Source organism: Schistocerca cancellata, chromosome 1 (assembly GCF_023864275.1).
Source record: "Schistocerca cancellata isolate TAMUIC-IGC-003103 chromosome 1, iqSchCanc2.1, whole genome shotgun sequence".
In the NCBI taxonomy this organism is placed as follows: domain Eukaryota; kingdom Metazoa; phylum Arthropoda; class Insecta; order Orthoptera; family Acrididae; genus Schistocerca; species Schistocerca cancellata.
The window spans coordinates 549,582,893-549,604,978 of NC_064626.1; the positions used below are offsets into that span (position 1 = coordinate 549,582,893).

The following is a 22,086-nucleotide window of genomic DNA, read 5'->3' on the forward strand; positions in this document are numbered from 1 at the left end:
GAACAAAATAATGTGCAATCAGAAGAAGAAGAAAATACAGTAATGGACTCAAAACATCCCAGAGCAAATAAACAAAGACCAACACGCATCAATTAAACAATCAGAGGAAAACGAAATCTTAAGACAGCCACCAGAACAAGCACAAATAGAACACGAAGCGACACACATGTTAGATATAGAAGAGAAATTTCAGCTGACGTATATAGAATACAAAGACACAAATACAGACATCAGACCATTCTTGCATAGACCACCAAATAAACCACAAGTCGAAACAACAATAAAAACTATCAACACAATCATACACAACAAAATAAATGAAAACACAACTATGGAAGAGTTACAACTACTGGTTTATATAGGAGCACTCACCACACTAAATATACACACTAGGCAGAGATCAGAACCAACCAACACACAGAAGAAACCCACAAAACCAGCATGGCAACACAGGCTACAGATCAGAATAGAAAAACTGAGAAAAGACATCGGACAGGTAACACAATTTATAAGAAATGAAATGTCAGAAAAAAAACGAAAAAGGTTAGGTAAAATCTCACACCAAGAAGCGATAGAGCAATTAGATGAAAAGAAGCAGAAATTACAAGCATTGGCCAAACGACTTAGAAGATACAAAAAAAGTGAAAATAGAAGGAAACAAAACCAAACATTCAACACAAACCAAAAGAAATTTTACCAGACAATAGATAACACACACATTAAAATAGACAATCCACCAAGCATAACAGACATGGAACACTTTTGGAGCAACATATGGTCAAACCCGGTACAACATAACAGGCATACACGGTGGATACAAGAAGAAACAGACACATACAAGATGATATCGCGGATGCCTGAAGTGAGAATTTTGCAACATGAAGTCACCCAAGCAATTAATTCTACTCACAATTGGAAAGCTCCTGGAAAAGATAAAATACCAAATTTCGGGTTGGTTGGTTGTTTGGGGAAGGAGACCAGACAGCGTGCTCATCGGTCTCATCGGATTAGGGAAGGAAGTCGGCCGTGCCCTTTCAGAGGAACCATCCCGGCATTTGCCTGGAATGATTTAGGGAAATCACGCAAATTTCGGGCTAAAGAAGTTCATCTCAACACATTCACATCTAATTAATTATTTAACATATGAATATAATAGAGGGAAACATTCCACGTGGGAAAAATATATCTAAAAACAAAGATGATGAGACTTACCAAACAAAAGCGCTGGCAGGTCGATAGACACACAAACAAACAAACACAAACATACACACAAAATTCAAGCTTTTGCAACAAACAGTTGCTTCATCAGGAAAGAGGGAAGGAGAGGGAAAGACGAAAGGATGTGGGTTTTAAGAGAGAGGGTAAGGAGTCATTCCAATCCCGGGAGCCGAATGACTTACCTTAGGGGGAAAAAAGGACAGGTATACACTCGCACGCGCACACACACACATATCCATCCGCACATACACAGACACAAGCAGACATTTGTAAAGGCAAAGAGGTTGGGCAGAGATGTCAGTCGAGGCGGAAGTAAAGAGGCAAAGATTATGTTGAAAGACAGGTGAGGTATGAGTGGCGGCAACTTGAAATTAGCGGAGGTTGAGGCCTGGCGGATAACGAGAAGAGAAGATATACTGAAGGGCAAGTTCCCATCTCCGGAGTTTTGATAGGTTGGTGTTAGTGGGAAGTATCGAGATAACCCGGACGGTGTAACACTGTGCCAAGATGTGATGGCCATGCACCAAGGCACGTTTAGCCACAGGGTGATCCTCATTACCACCAAACACTGTATACCTGTGTCCATTCAAGCGAATGGACAGTTTGTTGCTGGTCATTCCCACATAGAAAGTTTCAAAGTGTAGGCAGGTCAGTTGGTAAATCACGTGGGTGCTTTAACACGTGGCTCTGCCTTTGATCGTGTACACCTTCCGGGTTACAGGACTGGAGTAGGTGGTGGTGGGAGGGTGCATGGGACAGGTTTTACACCGGGGGCGGTTGCAGGGGTATGAGCCAGAGGGTAGGGAAGGTGGTTTGGGGATTTCATAGGGATGAACTAAGAGGTTACGAAGGTTAGGTGGATGGCGGAAAGACACTCTTGGTGGAGTGGGGAGGATTTCATGAAGGATGGATCTCATTTCAGGGCAGGATTTGAGGAAGTCGTATCCCTGCTGGAGAGCCACATTCAGAGTCTGATCCAGTCCTGGAAAGTATCCTGTCACAAGTGGGGCACTTTTGGGGTTCGGTTTCCCTCCTCCGGAAAGGCAACTCACTCACCCTTCACAACCTTTCCAGCAAACCTCAAGCTCCTCTCATTGCACACAAACCCAGTCTCTCCCATCTACTCAATCTCCCACTTCCAGCTCCACTCCCTCCAAAACCTCAAAATTCCAATCAACACAATCTGGAACCACAACACCCTAATTCAGTAGTTAACCTTTCCTCCAAACCTCTCTCCCAATCCGAAACCTCTGTCCTATCCAAAGGCCTCACCTTCAGCCCCACTCCCAGATTCAACCAAACAGCTCTCGTCAAAGATTTACTGTCTTACTCTCATAGTCTCTGCTGGAAATATCAGTTTGCCACGAAGAAAAATGATCCTAATCCTACTCCTAATGATCCAACTCCCCAAGGCATTATCCAAATTGAACCCTGCCTGGAACAGTTCCGTCCTCCGTCACAGCGGGACCCACCTCCTCTTCCTCAAAATCACCCTCTCGAAACCTTCCAGGAATTTCTGACTTCCAGCCTTGCCTCTCAATCCTTCATAAAAAACCTTAATCCTACTCCCAACATCACCACTGCTGAAGCCCAAGCTATCCGTGATCTGAAGGCTGACCGTTCCATCGTCATTCTTCCGGCGGACAAGGGTTCCACGACAGTGGTACTTGATCGTCAGGAGTATGTGGCCGAGGGACTGCGTCAGCTTTCAGACAACACCACATACAAAGTTTGCCAAGGTAATCCCATTCCTGATGTCCAGGCGGAGCTTCAAGGAATCCTCAGAACCTTAGGCCCCCTACAAAACCTTTCACCTGACTCCATCAACCTCCTGACCCCACCAACACCCCGCACCCCTACCTTCTACCTTCTTCCTAAAATTCACAAACCCAATCATCCCGGCCGCCCCATTGTAGCTGGTTACCAAGCCCCCACAGAATGTATCTCTGCCTACATAGATCAACACCTTCAACCCATTACATGCAGTCTCCCATCCTTCATCAAAGACGCCAACCACTTTCTCAAACGCCTGGAATCCTTACCCAGTCTGTTACCTCCGGAAACCATCCTTGTAACCATTGATGTCACTTCCTTATACACAAATATTACGCATGTCCAGGGCCTCGCTGCGATGGAGCACTTCCTTTCACGCCGATCACCTGCCACCCTACCTAAAACCTCTTTCCTCATTACATTAGCCAGCTTCATTCTGACCCACAACTTCTTCACTTTTGAAGGCCAGACATACCAACAATTAAAGGGAACAGCCACGGGTACCAGGATGGCCCCCTCGTACGCCAACCTATTCATGGGTCGCTTAGAGGAAGGCCTGCAAACCCAAAGTTTGGTACAGATTTATTGATGACATCTCCATGATCTGGACTCACAGTGAAGAAGAACTCCAGAATTTCCTCTCCAACCTCAACTGCTTTGGTTCCATCAGATTCACCTGGTCCTACACTAAATCCCATGCCACTTTCCTTGACGTTGACCTCCATCTGTCCAATGGCCAGCTTCACACGTCCGTCCACATCAAACCCACCAACAAGCAACAGTACCTCCATTATGACAGCTGCCACCCATTCCACATCAAACGGTCCCTTCCCTACAGCCTAGGTCTTCGTGGCAAACGAATCTGCTCCAGTCCGGAATCCCTGAACAATTACACCAACAACCTGAAAACAGCTTTCGCATCCCGCAACTACCCTCCCGACCTGGTACAGAAGCAAATAACCAGAGCCACTTCCTCATCCCTTCAAACCCAGAACCTCCCACAGAAGAACCCCAAAAGTGCCCCACTTGTGACAGGATACTTTCCGGGACTGGATCAGACTCTGAATGTGGCTCTCCAGCAGGGATACGACTTCCTCAAATCCTGCCCTGAAATGAGATCCATCCTTCATGAAATCCTCCCCACTCCACCAAGAGTGTCTTTCCGCCGTCCACCTAACCTTCGTAACCTCTTAGTTCATCCCTATGAAATCCCCAAACCACCTTCCCTACCCTCTGGCTCATACCCCTGCAACCGCCCCCGGTGTAAAACCTGTCCCATGCACCCTCCCACCACCACCTACTCCAGTCCTGTAACCCGGAAGGTGTACACGATCAAAGGCAGAGCCACGTGTTAAAGCACCCACGTGATTTACCAACTGACCTGCCTACACTTTGAAACTTTCTATGTGGGAATGACCAGCAACAAACTGTCCATTCGCATGAATGGACACAGGCAGACAGTGTTTGTTGGTAATGAGGATCACCCTGTGGCTAAACATGCCTTGGTGCACGGCCAGCACATCTTGGCACAGTGTTACACCGTCCGGGTTATCTGGATACTTCCCACTAACACCAACCTATCAAAACACCGGAGATGGGAACTTGCCCTTCAGTATATCTTCTCTTCTCGTTATCCGCCAGGCCTCAACCTCCGCTAATTTCAAGTTGCCGCCACTCATACCTCACCTGTCTTTCAACATAATCTTTGCCTCTTTACTTCCGCCTCGACTGACATCTCTGCCCAACCTCTTTGCCTTTACAAATGTCTGCTTGTGTCTGTGTATGTGTGGATGGATATGTGTGTGTGTGCGCGTGCGAGTGTATACCTGTCCTTTTTTCCCCCTAAGGTAAGTCTTTCCGCTCCCGGGATTGGAATGACTCCTTACCCTCTCCCTTAAAACCCACATCCTTTCGTCTTTCCCTCTCCTTCTCTCTTTCCTGATGAAGCAACTGTTTGTTGCAAAAGCTTGAATTTTGTGTGTATGTTTGTGTTTATTTGTGTGTCTATCGACCTGCCAGCGCTTTTGTTTGGTAAGTCTCATCATCTCTGTTTTTAGATATAAATTATGTAACAGTTACATTGCAGACCCATACACATTCCCTGATACACTTACACATGGAATAACTTATCTGAAACCTAAAGATCAAGCAGACACAGCAAACCCAGATAAATACCGCCCGATAACATGCCTACCAACAATATACAAAATATTAACTTCAGTCATTACACAGAAATTAATAACACATACAATACAGAACAAAATTATAAATGAAGAACAAAAAGGCTGTTGCAAAGGAGCACGAGGATGTAAAGAGCAACTGATAATAGATGCAGAGGCGACATATCAAGCTAAAACCAAACAAAGGTCACTACACTACGCATACATTGATTACCAAAAAGCTTTTGATAGTGTACCCCACTCATGCTTACTACAAATATTGGAAATATACAAAGTAGATCCTAAACTGATACAGTTCCTAAACATAGTAATGAAAAATTGGAAAATCACACTTAATATCCAAACAAATTCAAATAATATCACATCACAGCCAATACAGATTAAGCGTGGAATATACCAAGGAGACTCATTAAGTCATTTCTGGTTCTGCCTTGCTCTGAACCCACTATCCAACATGCTAAATAATACAAATTATGGATACAATATTACTAGAACATACCCACACAAAATCACACATTTGCTATACATGGATGATCTAAAACTACTGGCAGCAACAAATCAACAACTCAACCAATTACTAAAGATAACAGAAGTATTCAGCAATGATATAAATATGGCTTTTGGAACAGACAAATGTAAGAAAAATAGCATAGTCAAGGGAAAACACACTAAACAAGAAGATTACATATTGGATAACCACAGCGACTGCATAGAAGCGATGGAAAAAACAGATGCCTATAAATATCTAGGATACAGACAAAAAATAGGAATATATAATACAAATATTAAAGAAGAACTAAAAGAAAAATATAGACAAAGACTAACAAAAATACTGAAAACAGAATTGACAGCAAGAAACAAGACAAAAGCTATAAATACTTATGCTATACCAATATTGACCTACTCATTTGGAGTAGTGAAATGGAGTAACACAGACCTAGAAGCACTCAATACACTTACACGATCACAATGCCACAAATATAGAATACATCACATACATTCAGCAACAGAAAGATTCACATTAAGCAGAAAGGAAGGAGGAAGGGGATTCATCGACATAAAAAACCTACATTATGGACAGGTAGACAATTTAAGAAAATTCTTTCTAGAACAAGCAGAAACTAGCAAAATACACAAAGCAATCACTCATATAAATACATCGGCTACACCACTGCAATTTCATAACCACTTCTACAACCCTCTAGATCACATAACATCAACAGATACGCAGAAAGCAAATTGGAAAAAGAAAACACTACATGGCAAGCACCCGTAACATCTAACACAGCCACACATCGATCAAGACGCATCCAACACATGGCTAAGAAAAGGCAATATATACAGTGAGACGGAAGGATTCATGATTGCAATACAGGATCAAACAATAAACACCAGATATTACAGCAAGCATATTATTAAAGATCCCAATACGACAACAGATAAATGCAGACTTTGCAAACAACAAATAGAAACAGTAGATCACATCACAAGCAGATGTACAATACTAGCAAATACAGAATACCCCAGAAGACATGACAATGTAGCAAAAATAATACATCAACAGCTTGCCTTACAACATAAACTTATAAAACAACACGTTCCCACATACAAGTATGCACCACAAAATGTACTGGAGAATGATGAATACAAATTATACTGGAACAGAACCATTATAACAGATAAAACAACACCACATAACAAACCTGACATCATACGCACCAATAAAAAGAAGAAATTAACACAACTAATCGAAATATCCATAACCAATACAACAAATATACAAAAGAAAACAGGAGAAAAAATTGAAAAATACATCCAACTGGCTGAGGAAGTCAAGGACATGTGGCATCAGGATAAAGTTGACATTATACCAATTATACTGTCAACAACAGGAGTCATACCACACAATATCCACCAGTACATCAATGCAATACAGCTACATCCAAACTTATATATACAACTACAGAAATCCGTAATTATTGATACATGTTCAATCACTCGAAAGTTCCTAAATGCAGTATAACATATACCGTACAGTTAAAAGGAAGTCACACTTGATCAAGGTCCGCGTCACTTTCCATTTTTAACCAGACCTAAGGTCTGTGAAAGGAAAGATGATAATAATAATAATAATAATAAAATCACTGCTACATCAACGCTGTGTTTAATAGCCTGCTAAGTTACTGCAGTTCACAAACCTTTCTGACTAACAACAAATATTAGCTCAAATCTGAAGTCACAGTAACTAGCACGTATAGATGAAAATATAAACAAAATGTAAACCCACGACCTGTGCATGGAAAAGTTTCCTTTGCTTCAATTAAATATGAACATTGTGTGATATAAATCTGGTTTAGTTCGAAAATACTAATGCAGCTACCATATTCACCAGAATACTGCACTATGTGATTACTATTTGTTCTATTCACAAACATATGTAAGACTGATGTTCAGAGCCCTCACTGGGATGAATTATGTGTTGGGTGACCAACCAGGGTGTATACGTAGATATGGAAAAAAATTTTTTAATTGAGAGTCAAACACTCTGTGATTTAAGAAATTCATCGTACATTTTCGCACATGGTTCATCTTGCACAAAAGGAAATTTACTTTGAAAGTAAAGCCTAGTTTACACGACGACACTTGGTTGCAGGCAACTGCGCTACCAGTCACTGCGCACACGAATCGCGCGTTTGCCGAACTCGGTGAAACTAAACACTCTCGGCGTGTCCAACTTTGGTGACACTAGTTGCATGAGTTTGAGATTGGGTGTGTTCATGTTTCTCACATGTTTTCTTACATTATGTCATGAAAGAAACAAGACATCAGAGGATACTCCAAGAGCATCAGAATTTCGTGAACCATACTAAAATGCATAATTTGGCGTATAGTGCACCTTCGCTTGTCCATATTACCAATGAAGTAGGAATCAACCTCATATTAAGCTTTTCAGTGTGGTTTTTGGAATGTAAATTTTCTTGGAGTACCAGTACTGTATTATCTCATGTTTGGTTTTTTATTATGGCATAATGCCATACATGCTAGAAGATGGAAACATGCACTTGAAATGCAGCGAACAGCTAAAACTAGCCAATAGCGTGGAATTAAACACTTCGTTTCAAATAAATTGACTGCCTCAGTGGAAAAGATTAATAAAAGCCAAATTTCTATAACAAACCGACAAAAATAACTTCATTGTTCTGCAAGGTGACTAATGCTTGACAATCAGGAAGGTGGTAATAAAATGAGATCTGAAACTAATAACATTTTAGCCCTCAGTAATTAGATGAATGTATTTTAATTCACTTGATAGCTCGCTGTCACAGAAATCCGTTTTGTTTTCAGTTGACATGAGAGCAGTGAACAAAGAGGAAACACCAAAATCACTAAACGTAAACAAGGGACATGTGGACACCTCCCCACTACAACTCAGACTGCTCTCTGCTCTGCGCGTCTGCCCAAGATCTACAATACTTTCAACCCCCCCTCCCAAGCGTTTGAGATGGATGCCAAACTTTTTTCAAAAAATGTTCATTTTGTAGTGTACACCTTTCTGAACAGTCTTAAACATAAAACGTTCGAGGAAATGTAAGACATGTTATTTGGTCTTAAGTGTGCCCAAGTGCAGTGCCACGCCTCTTCACACAGCATTCTTCTATCGCACATCATTGTATTTCACTCCGTGGAATTCAAACGTGTATATTTTGTAATCGATGCCATCAAACTGTGTTCAAAACAGTGGAAATTAAAGTGTCCTGTGGTGCCTCTCCTGCTCCCACTCGGTCAGTCTGACATCCTGCCCCTCTTAAAGAAAAACTTGCAAATGGTTCAAATGGCTCTGAGCACTATGGGACTTAACTGCCGTGGTCATCAGTCCTCTAGAACATAGAACTACTTAAACCTAACCAACCTAAGGACGTCACACACATCCATGCCCGCGGCACGATTCGAACCTGCGACCGCAGCGGTCGCGCAGTTCCAGACTGTAGCGCCTAGAACCGCTCGGCCACTCCGGCCGGCAAAAACTTGCAGTTAATACTGGATGGGATTATTTGTTACCAGGAGAACGAGAAATCTTCAGAAAACTTGCACTCTTTATTAGCTAATAACTTGTTGTTTTGTGTGACATAACATTAAATATAGGATACATAGAACAATAAAGAGACAAGTAAGACAGTACACATTTCTTCAATTCTTACATCCTAGCATTTTTTTCTCTCTACTCTTGCTATAGCTTTACATGGCTTGCTTTCCTTTCTGTGAAAGAATCTATTAGCTCATCAAAGTTTGTCAAACATTTTGCTACATGGAAACCCGAAATATCGTTGTATAATAGTGAAAAAGCTGTTAATACAAATAGTAGCCAAGACTGATATGATTTCTTGATCTGATTACATCTATTTTGTCACGGTCTGCTATATGAAACGAAATAGGCCTGTCTAATATTGTAGCAGTTGTAACACTAATCAAATAAACGAGACTGTTTTGGCACAAAGTACGTGGTCGAGCTATTTAGGCACACTCTTACGTCCTCCTATTTCGTGTACAATGGCCAGTATTACGATCAGACAGCGTAGCAATGGGTAGCCCGTTGGCTCCAGCTGTTGCAAACCTCTTCATGGAGAATTTTGAGGATATTGTCATAGATACTGCACCATTGAAGCCGAAGTGTTTCTTTCGATACATTGACGACACGTTTGTCATTTAGCCACACGGACGCAAGAAACTAGACGAGTTTTTGGAACACCTCAATGGCATCAACAGTAATATCCAGTTCACCATGGAGGTGGAAAAAGATAATGAATTGAACTTCCTCGACGTCCTTGTCCACCGTAAGGGTGCCTTGGCCACAGTGTCTACAGAAAACCCACCCACACAGACAGACCTGTACCTGCACGTCACCAGCCATCATCATCCAGCACAGAAGTGCACAGTATTACAAACATTGGTGCATCGTGCAAGAGTAATATCAGATGACGATAACCTGCTCCATGAACTGAGCCACCTACGCAAGGTTTTCAGGAATAACGGCTACAGCGCCCATCAAGTGAAAGAAGTGATTTCTGGGAAATATCAGAATAAGACCACCGATGAAGAGCAGGAAAAGAAATGAGAGATGTAGCTTATCATACTCCAGACCATAAGGTCTGGGGTTGCACCAGTGTGTCTTGGACAAATGCACTCTACAAGACAGCATTCACCAGGTCTACATCGTACACGCAAACAACCATCACTTGCGAGCATGGAGAGAGTGCTTTCACCGCTGAAGACCATGGCGCCTCATTCCATCTTCCAAGTGATCCTCTGATGGCACCAGTCGAGTTGTGCATGTCAATGCTGTGGCATGGTGTGAGTGGAAGATGGTCTAGAGGTGTGCGTGCCTGTAGTCCCACTACTAATAGCCTATTCACAACAGTTCACGTTGACTCATCTGGACTCACAAGCCCTCTTATCCGTGCTGTGGTAGTTGTGATACCCTTACAATATGACAATCCTGGTGGGCGTTAATGTTGTGTGGACATTAAGAACCTTGTCTACAGGTGTGAGAATGTCCACATGACCATTGATACCAGCATCATTGCACATCTGACGCAGCACGTTCGTCTTATGTGGCAATTCTCTGAAAGGATCATCCCGTCACTTGAAAGACCATTACTTGACCCTTTCAAACTTACTCAGCTGACTGTACAAAGCATAAGTGTGTCTGTGTGGCACAATTGCCTGCTTGCTTCACACGCTTGCACCACACTAAGGCTTCTGGCTGTGAGCATTCCCTGTTAAAGGGTAGACATAGATGGTGCTCTAGTTGTTATGCCACAACACTATCTGTTGGTGGATGGCACTAAAATCATCATCAGTACCTCTACTATCCCTCAGGAGGCATATACACCATAGGATCAAAATCAATGTTATCTTTCCAGGTGTACCAACTTCCTCTGTCCTCAGCATGGAATGCAGAGAGCACATCTGTAGCAGTGAAAGGGTTACTAAAATTTAAAATACCAAATAGGGTTCACTTTGATTTACATGGCTAACAGTAAGTCAGTACCAGAGCACTGCATTCATATGAATGGAAAATGAATATTTGATCTTATATTAAGAATATAAAAAAACTACCAAATAAAGGATTAAAGAGTAGTTTCAAGTACAAAATAATAGCAAAGGGCATCAGTTATCTTCGTTGATCAATATTTTCACTTATATCATACTAGGAAGATTCATACGAAGAAATGCAGGCATTCAACTGTGTGAAATGACATTTACTGATAATTCCAGAAAATATGAAAAGATTGGCAAACTATCCAATAACAATGAGATTCAATTCCCTGCTATATCAAAGACAGAAAACAAAGAAACCACTAAGAGAGTATACTTCCAAATACCGTGACAGTTTGATTGAAAATAGCAGAAAATGATTATGCAGCATCCATACATTTGTGTTCATTTTTAATTTTTTTAAGTAAGTCGAACATGAGCACTAGATTACAATGATGAAAACCACCATAAAAGAATGGCAAGAACTTACTGAAGGCAAAATTGCAGTAGTAAGCTGCTGAGAGGCGCTACAATGAATGCCAACAGCTCTATGTACAAAACTTATCAGAAACAAGATACTGAAAAAATGAGACTTGTAATTGAAGGAATAAGAAACAATGAGATCTGAGCACTCCAGCAAGCACAGAGACAAGGCACAATGGATAAACAACCTTAAAATTGTTTTAAAATTTATGGTTGCAGAAAACAGTTTAGCTCATGTTTGGTCTGCAGTACTCTAATACGAAACAGTTACAAATAGTCAGGAACAGTTTAATTAATGTGTCACAAATGGAAACTTACAGCAGTGTTCATCTTTTTTGTTTTACCATATCGAACAAGCAACCTTCTTGCCTGATAATCAAGGCAATTGCTGCATGAGACAAGTTCACGGAAGGCACCTAGGACAAGATGAGGAAATTTATTACATATATTTGCACAATAATTGCATTTTTTAATATAATACTAACAATAAACATGTGAGGATACAAAAATAATTTATTTCTAATTGTAGATGGTAAGCAAATTTCAAAATGTGTTGAAACCACAATTCATATTATCTATCTAAATAAGTGATTTATTGATCTATGGTAATAGTAAATAAGAACATATTCATTATCAGGTTGCTGCTCATTTTGATACATTGAGAAATATCTCACCAGAACCAGGGAACCAAGCTTCAATATCCCATTTCTTGGCAGCTGCATGGTTCAAAGCACCAGACACGATATTTACTACTCGATATGGAATTTCGAGTTTTTTGCAGAACTCCTCAGCATTTCCTAACATTTCTTCCATCATTTCCCATGATTTATTGTCATAAGGAGAAGTGAGGCAAAATTGCTCTACCTGTAAAAATAAGCTCCTATAATACTGTGAAACATTAATTTAATTTCAGATAATCACTAACAATACAGGCTAGTGAAATGAAGTTCCAGAGGAGCAGGTTGGGTGTAACAAGACGAGACAGATTGCGAAATGTGTATGTGAGGGAAAGACTAAAGGAGGAACCAGTACAGGACAGGATAGAAAAATCAAGACTGCAGTGGTATGGACACATGAAGAGAATGGATGAGGGAAGAATTCCAAAGAGGATGTTTGATCTGCAACTGGAGGGGAAGAGGCCCAGAGGAAGACCAAGGGATAGATGGGTGAAGGGAGTGAAGGAATGTGTGATGAGAAGAAGAGAGAACTGGACGAAGGTGGAAGAGGGGGAATGGTGGAAAGACAGAACACGATGGAGAGGCTTGTGTTCCCGACAGACCCAGCCAGTGGCTGGAAACTGTCCAAGATGATGATGATGATAATCACTAACAATAACTGGTAACTGCATTATTCACCATTAAAAAAAAAAAACAACCTTTGGTTTTAATTAAGCTGCTAATACAATACATACATGTGTATAAAATCAGCACACTTCTATTTGAAAAGGAATATGCTGCAGTTTGTTAAAAGATACAAGTCAATGACCGGTCAGATTTATCACTGTGAACCTCAATATGTTGATTTTCAGTGCTTGGTGACAGACACACAATGACCACATGAATGGCTCTGAGCACTTTGGGACTCAACATCTTAGGTCATAAGTCCCCTAGAACTTAGAACTACTTAAACCTAACTAACCTAAGGACATCACACACACCCATGCCAGAGGCAGGATTCGAACCTGCGACCGTAGCAGTCCCGCGGTTCCGGACTGCAGCGCCAGAACCGCTAGACCACCGCGGCCGGCAACATAATGACCACATGTCACACATACTGACCATTGTTACTGTACCACTACACATGTAAGGTAACACCCATTTTGTTGTCTCATAATCTAATCTACTATTTAACTTAGTTGTAAATAAATGCTTAAAAAATTGTACAGTTAGAAAAAAATCATTTTAATATTTTCTTTATGAGTGACATACAGTGTACTTCTTCATCACAAAGGGGTTATAACGGAGGATTATTTATGCACAAGTGTATTTAATTAATGTGCTATCTGCACTATTCATCTCATTCTTTTTTAAGTTTCTTATTTTATTGTATGGAATATTTGCTATGTTAATATAAAATTGGTGACAAACAGTAAAAAAATTATTCCATATACTGTGTGTATTTGTATAAATTTCTGTTGTGATTGTATGTAATGTATGTCCCAAAAAGATCTGTGTATTTTACACAATATTATGGACCAGTTAGACACATTAATAATACCTGTAAGATTTTGCTACAGCACAAGATGAACTTGTTAAAACAAGAGACTGTGGATAGCCATGCAGGTGTGTGAATGTGTAAGTCAAATGGTATGCTCTAATTTTGGGAACTTTAATGTGGATAAGAGGAAATATGAAGTCAAGACTTAATATGAGCTGGGAACTATTTTGAATGACGTGGAAGAGGAGAACTGAGACGTGTTTTTCTGAACAGGGTTGATTTTCGAGGGCCATTCACAAGTTTTGTTTGCAACGAAAGATTGAATAAATGTTCATGTTTCACAACAATAAACTTGAAGTGGATAGGTACACTGTATCCAGATATACAATGTTTCACCTAACATTCAAACCTAAAAATCCCATTCTGGCATTTCTATGCCTACAAAAGCCTAAAATATATTGAAAGAGGACTAAGTATCATCTTTACAGCAATGATCTTCTAAAAATGATATTTTCAAATAATTAACTTAAAATCTAGCAAAACGGCGTATGTATTTGTTGTCAACCGGCATCTTTGGCTGTCCAGCACAAGACACACGTATTATACAGCATTAGCGAGCAGTCACCCATCACAGACGCAATATGATGGTACGTCTTTGCAGTTCCATCACTTTACTGGAACCAGCAGTCTCAACAAGCACATAACATGAGTGCTATGCATTTTATCAGATTTAAACCTGACACTTTTAACAGTTAGTCACTGTCTTTTGATTCTAGAATTCATCAAAATATCCTCAAACAATGGAAGCTCCAGGTATCAATATCAACAATGTAGGAAAAGATAGATTGCTACTTACTGTAAAAAAGACATGTCAAATTGCAGATGAGCACAGTGAATAGACTCTAACACAAAGCTTTTGATCACCACCTTCGTCAGTAACCCACACACGATAAACCAACTCCAGCACCTCGGGCCAAGGTGCTGTTTTTTTACTGACAACTGACAAAGGCTGTGGCCAAAAGCTATATGTGAGTGTCTTTTAACCGTGTCTGTCAGCAACTTGAAACGTCTTCTTTATGGTAAGTAGCAATCTGTCTTTTCCTATATTGTTAAAGTATCCTCGTTCAGATAAAAGAGGAATCTTTATTTTGAAGTCAAACATAGCAAATTACTTTAACTTCACTATGTCATGTCATACAACTGCAATTCACACATTGCTTTACAGTTTGAACACTTCACATTTTTTTTTGGATTAGAGTTTCCTTAAATTAAGTTCTTTCTTGCAGGACATCCAAAGATACCACACTACCCTGTGCGTGGGTGGTAACTCTGAAATCTTCAATACAAACCCCATTTTTTATTTCAGATTACGATTCTATGGCAAAATCTACATATATTTTGTCTGAAGCATTTTCTTCATTTCACCACAGATTACTTTGTAATTGGAGGAACACAATCATAATTTACAACACACTACTCAAAGGCTCTTGAATATCTAAAGGCTTGTAAAGACTCCACCTCCATGCTGCGAGGGAGGACAGGCCAGTATTTCTTAACTTCGAATTGGAAACCCCATTCACAATGTTGTATTCGTCCAATATACTGAACAGAGAATTACTCGATGTGCCACTATGGCTGTAGCTCAGAGCAAACACTACTCTGCTTTTACAATCAGAGTAAGTGTTCAAACTTAGTACTGCCAACTTCAATACACTTTGTGATCTGCTTTTCAAATGACCGTACACAGGACGCAAACATATCTGCAGGAATGTCAGCACAAGTGATTCTTATGCGGTCTACCATGTCTTCACGGCCTGCTGCCACTTGCTGGCAAACCTTGTCTTTTAAATATCCCCACAAAAAGAAATCCAGCAACGTCAAATCTGGAGACGTAGCAGGTCAATGAACAGGGACACCTCTGCCGATCCACAGACCAATGTAAACACGGTCTAATACCGCCCGCACTTCAACTGCATGATGTGCTGGGCAACATTATGTATGTTGTCAAACATTTAGGGTAACATCCTACAGCAGTACTTGTAGTTTCTGTACCAAAAATGTTCGATATTCGAGTCCATTCAACATGCCGGTGATAAAATATCGACCAATGAGTTTGCTCCCCATGAAGCCACACCATATGTTAACCGACCACAGACATTGATAGTCAACTTGCCTTAACCAGTGGGGATTGTCTATACTCCAGTAATGCATGTTATGCTGGTTACTGCTACCATGGTTTGTGAATGAAGACTCATCGGGAAATTGTACCTTGGCAAAGAACGTGGGGGTCATTTGCATTTGTTGATGTACCCAGTCACAAAATACTACCTGGTTGTGTAAATCGGCACCATGAAGTTCTTGATGCAGTGACACGTGATATGTATGATACTTATGACGATGCAGTATTGTGACAATACTACCTCTGGACACACCGGAATTGTGGTGTAAGCCGAGCGCTTATATGTTGATTGTGGTGCACTGCCACTAGTACAGTCATTTCATTAGCTTCTCCTGTAACATGTTTGCTTCATTTCCTTTTGACAGTCTGTAAGCTGCCATCATACACAAAGGCATTGTAAAGACCTTGTATAAGAAAGCACGAGAGCAAGTTTTCCCCGGAAAACGCTCGGCATACAAGGCAACATCAGCCGCAACATTTCTCCTACATTCTCCGTAAATCAGGATCATTTCAATCCTTTCTTCTGTGGTTGCAACATTCATTGTCCACTTAGACGTCTGTTCTCCAAATGATAGTTAGGTGTGGAGGCAATAAAAACTGCACAAGTATTGTAATGTTTAGAGCTGCTATCTGTTCTATGTCTGTATGATATGGGAGCTCTGGTTACAGTAGACTGCCTGTTACGATACACTGTAATCTGCTATATGGCCATGGTTGCACGTCAAGTAGTCCCCTATTTGGAGGAATAAGTTTCAGATATAGTTCCAACTAGAGTTATGAAATACTGGCCTGTTCTACCCTCACAGCATGGAGGTGGGGTCCCATGTGCCATTGGATATTGAAGGGACACTGAGTAGCATGTTGTAAATTACAGTTGTGTACCCATTCCTATTCCTCTGATTACAATGCCATCTTTGGTGCCCAAGCTCCTGCATTCATTTCCAGTGCTCTTTTCTCTTTTGGGTCCACGTCTTCCTTGTCTTCCGTTTCTGCTTCCCCTCAAAACCTATGTGTATCAGAAGTTTTTTCCGTAAGTTTGATTACACTCCTGGATATCTCTCGGAGAAATTTCCAATTCTTGTAGATCTCACTGTGAATTATGCTCCTTTGGTTTTCTTACCTTGAAAGTAGGTTACTATCCTTGCGGTTGTGGTGTCTTCTGTATTCACTGTTGTTTTGATGGGACCGTTTTTCTTTAAATCTCTCTTTGACCTCAAGTTCCTCCACTAGAGCTTTTCTGTTCACCGTAAGAGTCTGTGTTGCATATAGGGCCTCCAATCGAGTAACAGTGCAATAGTGCCTAATTTTTGCATTTAAAGATGTCAGTCTTATTATTATCGATGCCTTAAATTGGTTGGTAGGCCATTCCCATTTTGTTAATGCATGAAAAAATCTCCAACAGGTTAAGCTCTATCCAGTCACCTATGTATTTAAACTTTTCTGTTTGTTTCATTTTTCTTAGTCCAACCTCCAGTTCTCTTGGCACTGATTTTGTGTTTGTGCTTTCTCAAATGAGATTTGGAGCCCAGCCAGGGAGGGGGGAGCGAGGGGAATGGGAGGGAGGGAGGGAGGGAGGGAGGGAGGGAGGGAGTGGTAGGGGGAGGGGGAGAGGGAGGCGGAGAGAGGGAGAGATTTTCAGCGTAACAAGAGGCCAGAAATTACATCTCATGCGATAATAATGTGGCCCGCAGTGTCCTATGGAGACAGTTGAACAAACACAGGTGCATTTTCCACAGCTAGAGCGTTAATTGTCGCCACCACTGTCTTAAGCTCATTGACATGTAGATTATTTTCCTGGAACTGTGATTTCCATACTGTAGACAGTTCAGTCACCAAAACTTTTCTTAATGATCTTCGTTATACACTGAAGTGTCAAATGCCTGGTATGAGCATTCATATTCAAATACAGGCGGAATATGACACTGTGGTTGGCAATGCCTATATAAGAAGACAAGTATCTGGCGCAGCTGTTAGATTGGTTACTGCAGCTACAATGGCACATTATCAAGATTTAAGTGAGTTTGAATGTGTGTTATAGTAGGCACACAAGCGATTGGACACAGCATCTGAGGTAGTGATGAAGTGGGGATTTTCCCGTATGACAATGTCACAAGTGTACCGTGAATATCAGGAAACCGGTAAAACATCAAATCTTCGACACCATTGCGGCTAGAAAAAGATCTTGCAAGAATGGGACCAACAATGACTGAAGAGAATCATTCAATGTGACAGAAGTGCAACCCTTCTGCAAATTGCAGCGGATTTTAATGCTGGGCCATCAACAATTGTCAGCATGCGAACCATTCAATGAAACATCATCAATATGGGCTTTCGGAGCCGAAGGTCCCCTCATGTACCCTTGACAACTGCATGACACAATGTTTTACACCTCACCTGGACCCTCAACACTGACATTGCACTGTTGATGATGGAAACATGTTGCCTGGTCGGACGAGTCTTGTTTCAAATTGTATCGTGCAGATAGATATGTACAGGGATGGAGACAACCTCATAACTCCATGGACTCTGCATGCCAGCAGGGTACTGTTCAAGATGGTGGAGGCTCTGTAATGGTGTTGGGATTTGCAGTTGGAGTGACATGGGAACTCTGATACGTCTTGAAATGACTGACAGGTGACACGTACCGTATTTACTCAAATCTAAGCCGCACTCGAATCTAAGCCGCACCTGAAAAATGAGACTCGAAATAAAGGAAAAAAAAATTCCCGAATCTAAGCTGCACGTGAAATTTGAGACTCGAAATTCAAGGGGGGAGAAAAGTTTTAGGCCACACCTCCAAATCGAAACAAAGTTGGTCCATTGTAATACGAGACACAATTTAGGTTGAATGAATGACGATGCAGCTACAGTAGTTTGGTTTGAGTCGTAAGCTTAGCAGTTAAAGCTTTACCAGGTAGCCATTGCTATGCGTCAGGCGCTCCGTCCGTATTTATATGGGTACCCTTCCTTTCTCACATGCTTCGTCTGGTTTGAATCAATTGCTTATTTTGCTTTGATCTGGTAAGTGCTGTTTTCTTTGTTATAGGTGTTCACATCACTCTAAGCTGAAAATGCATTACTGTACTGTGTCATGCATTGTTTGTCGCATTCTGATAGTGAGTGTTTACGGCCTGTCGCGGCTCGCGGCATGGCTTGCTTTTGTGTGCGCTACTGCCGCTTACAATTAAAAAAAAAAGAGAGGAATCGTCTCATTAGCAAAACAATGGCAAGAGACTGCTATTTGTTGTTACTTACACTGCTGCTTTCTTTGATAATGATTAACAAGAACCAAATAATAGACTGCGTATGATAGAACATGTTCTGAACGAGAGTTAGGCGAAAATTTTTCTCTGTTTGAAAATCTTTGCGGCCGCTTCTTTATTACATCAAATTCTGCACAGAAATTAGAGTCATCTTAGATTTAAAAATCTAGTCAGTTGCCGTGCTTCATTTCTGACTGTATCACTATTAGGCATAAGAATAATACAAATATAAACATGACATGATATGTATATTCTTCTGCGTTTGCTGTTGTCTCACTCTAGTTTCGTAGTTTATTAGGTAGACAGGATTTAAATGAGATAGCAGCAAACACGAAAGAATACACGGCAAAATGTTTATATCCGTATTCTTTCTTATGGTGAAGAGAATACTGCATGTGATTCACATTTCGTCAGGTTCCTATTAGCAACCATCTCTTCTCACAGCTAGGAAAAAATTCAGAACGTACAGTTGGCCATATTGACAAACATCACAAACAGTCTTGTTTGTCGGATTTTCACAGTACATTAAAATTCTGCTACATTCGAAGATGAACAATACGGAATTTGTATTTACTTCGTTGGATAATGTATGAAAATGCAGTGGTCGACACTCAGGGCGGAGAAAATAAAGCTCGTCTTCCACCTTTTTTTAAAATTTATTTACTGACGCAGAGGTTTTGGCACCAGTATTTATCTTTGTGCCTACAAAGCATGCCTGTGTAGCGCTACATATATTCGACGGCAGAAGTTAGTTGAGGCAGCACCTACCAACATTTTTTAGAACTTCCGCTTGCTTTGTACTCGATTCTAAGCCGCAGGTGGTTTTTTGGATTACAAAAACCGGAAAAAAAGTGCGGCTTAGATTCGAGTAAATACGGTATGTAAGCCTCCTCTCTGATCACCTGCATCCATTCATGCCCACTATGCATTCTGAAGTACTTGGCCAGTTCCAGCAGGACAATGCAACACCTCACACATCCAGAATTGCTACACAGTGGCTCCAGAAACACTCTTCTGAGTGTGAACACTTCTGCTGACCACCAGACTCCTCAGGCATGAACATTATTAAGCATATCTTGATTGCCTTGCAACATGGTGTTCAGAAGAGATCTCCACCCCCCTTGTACTCTTACAGATTTATGGACAGCCCTGGAGGATTCATGGTGTCAATTCCCTCCAGCACTACTTCAGACATTAGTCGAGTCCATGTAACATCATCTTGCGGCACTTCTGTGTGCTCGCGTAGGACCTACACGATATTGGGCAGGTGTAGCAGTTTCTTCGGCTCCTCATTGTGTAAACCATAACAGTGATCAACAGCATCGGGGACAATGCACTGTCTTGCTGAACTCCACTCTTGGTCTGAAACCATAAAGATTGTCCCTCTCCAACTTCTTCCCTTCCAGTACAGTCCTCATACAGTATCTGGATTTTCCTACCCAGTCCTTTAGATATATTCCTTTTCCTCAAGCACATCCAGATCTTCTCCCCTGCAACACTATCATACATGCAACTAACATGTTCTTGCATTTCTCCCAGTATTTTTGCATCAGTACGCAGGCACTGAAAAATTAGATCCCCTGTTGATCTGTTATTCTGACAACAAACTGCTCCTCCTCCAGATGAGGTTCTATGATCATCCTCAATTTTCCCTGTATGATCACCTCTATAATTCATAGAATGATGATTAAAAATGGTCAGAGAACCATAGCTGGAAAAGGAGCAGTATGACTTCAGAAATAACAGATTACACACCTTTAACAATTGTGGTATTAGGTTTCACATATTAATTCTCAAAGGATTAGCTCACCTTCTCAAATTGGTGCACCCTGAAGATACCACGCGTGTCCCTCCCATGAGCTCCAACCTCCTGCCGAAAGCAAGTAGACAGGCCTGCATAGCGTATGGGCAGCTCCTGTTCACCAATCCATTCATCCCGATGGAAAGCAGCAATGGGTTGCTCTGATGTTGCTATCAAGTATTTCTCATCTGAACCCTTTCCTGTCACCTGTAATGGAAGTAAAGTAAGTTTATTGTGATTAATACTTCCTCAGCCACAAATATATGGTAGCTTATCTTATGTTCATAGTTTCCAAACACAGAGCAACGTAAATAGATGCACTATGTCACAAGATATTCTATTCCTTAGTATCTTTATGAATAGATTTGGAAGACATCCACAGAACAAAATATTTGCAGCATCGCCAAGTGTTGCATAAAATAAATACTCAAATTTTCAAAAGTGTAAGAATTTCATGTGATTTATTGGTATATTAAAATAAAAAAACATGTCACATAATGGGGAAATAAACTAGTTTTATAACTGTAGTTTTTAACTATAAAGAACTATAAGTTTGGCTGACCTGCTTGCATATCATAATATACAGTTTGTTATCTTAGAAGACAAGGAGGTATCGCAGACACAGATCAATTACACATGGTTGTTGGTCAGGTTAAGGCAAATGGCCGGCTGGTTCGTACACTCCAAACAGTTGCAATATGGTGACACACACAACACAGTTTAAACCATTCCCAGACAGATGGCACACAGAACATTTTTCCTTTGCATTATCTGATGACTGTGGTGGCAAGAGGGGATCCAGTGACAAAACTAAAAACAAATACATGATTACCAAACCATGGAGTAGGGCCATTCAACACCAAAGGGACCAATATTAAAAAGTGTCCCCACTCGACCATCTCCAAATCTAAAGAAATTTGGTGTGAAGGTTCTACATGGTCTTTGATAGTTATATACCAAATTTCAGTTCAGTATCTTCAGTGGTTGAATTCTTAA

At 40.8% G+C, this 22,086-nt stretch overlaps 1 protein-coding gene across 2 annotated transcripts in view; it reads right to left on the reverse strand.

Annotated features, from left to right (window-relative positions):
• LOC126180216 (serine--tRNA ligase, cytoplasmic) overlaps positions 1–22,086 on the reverse strand; it is a 69,988-nt gene that overhangs the window by 2,960 nt on the left and 44,942 nt on the right. For both annotated transcript variants that reach the window (XM_049924675.1, XM_049924676.1), the window contains 3 exons: positions 21,100–21,297; positions 12,365–12,554; positions 12,009–12,106 (listed from right to left, as the gene is read on the reverse strand). In XM_049924675.1, coding sequence (XP_049780632.1) covers positions 12,009–12,106; positions 12,365–12,554; positions 21,100–21,297 — 486 coding nt within the window. The remainder of the gene's footprint in view (positions 1–12,008; positions 12,107–12,364; positions 12,555–21,099; positions 21,298–22,086) is intronic.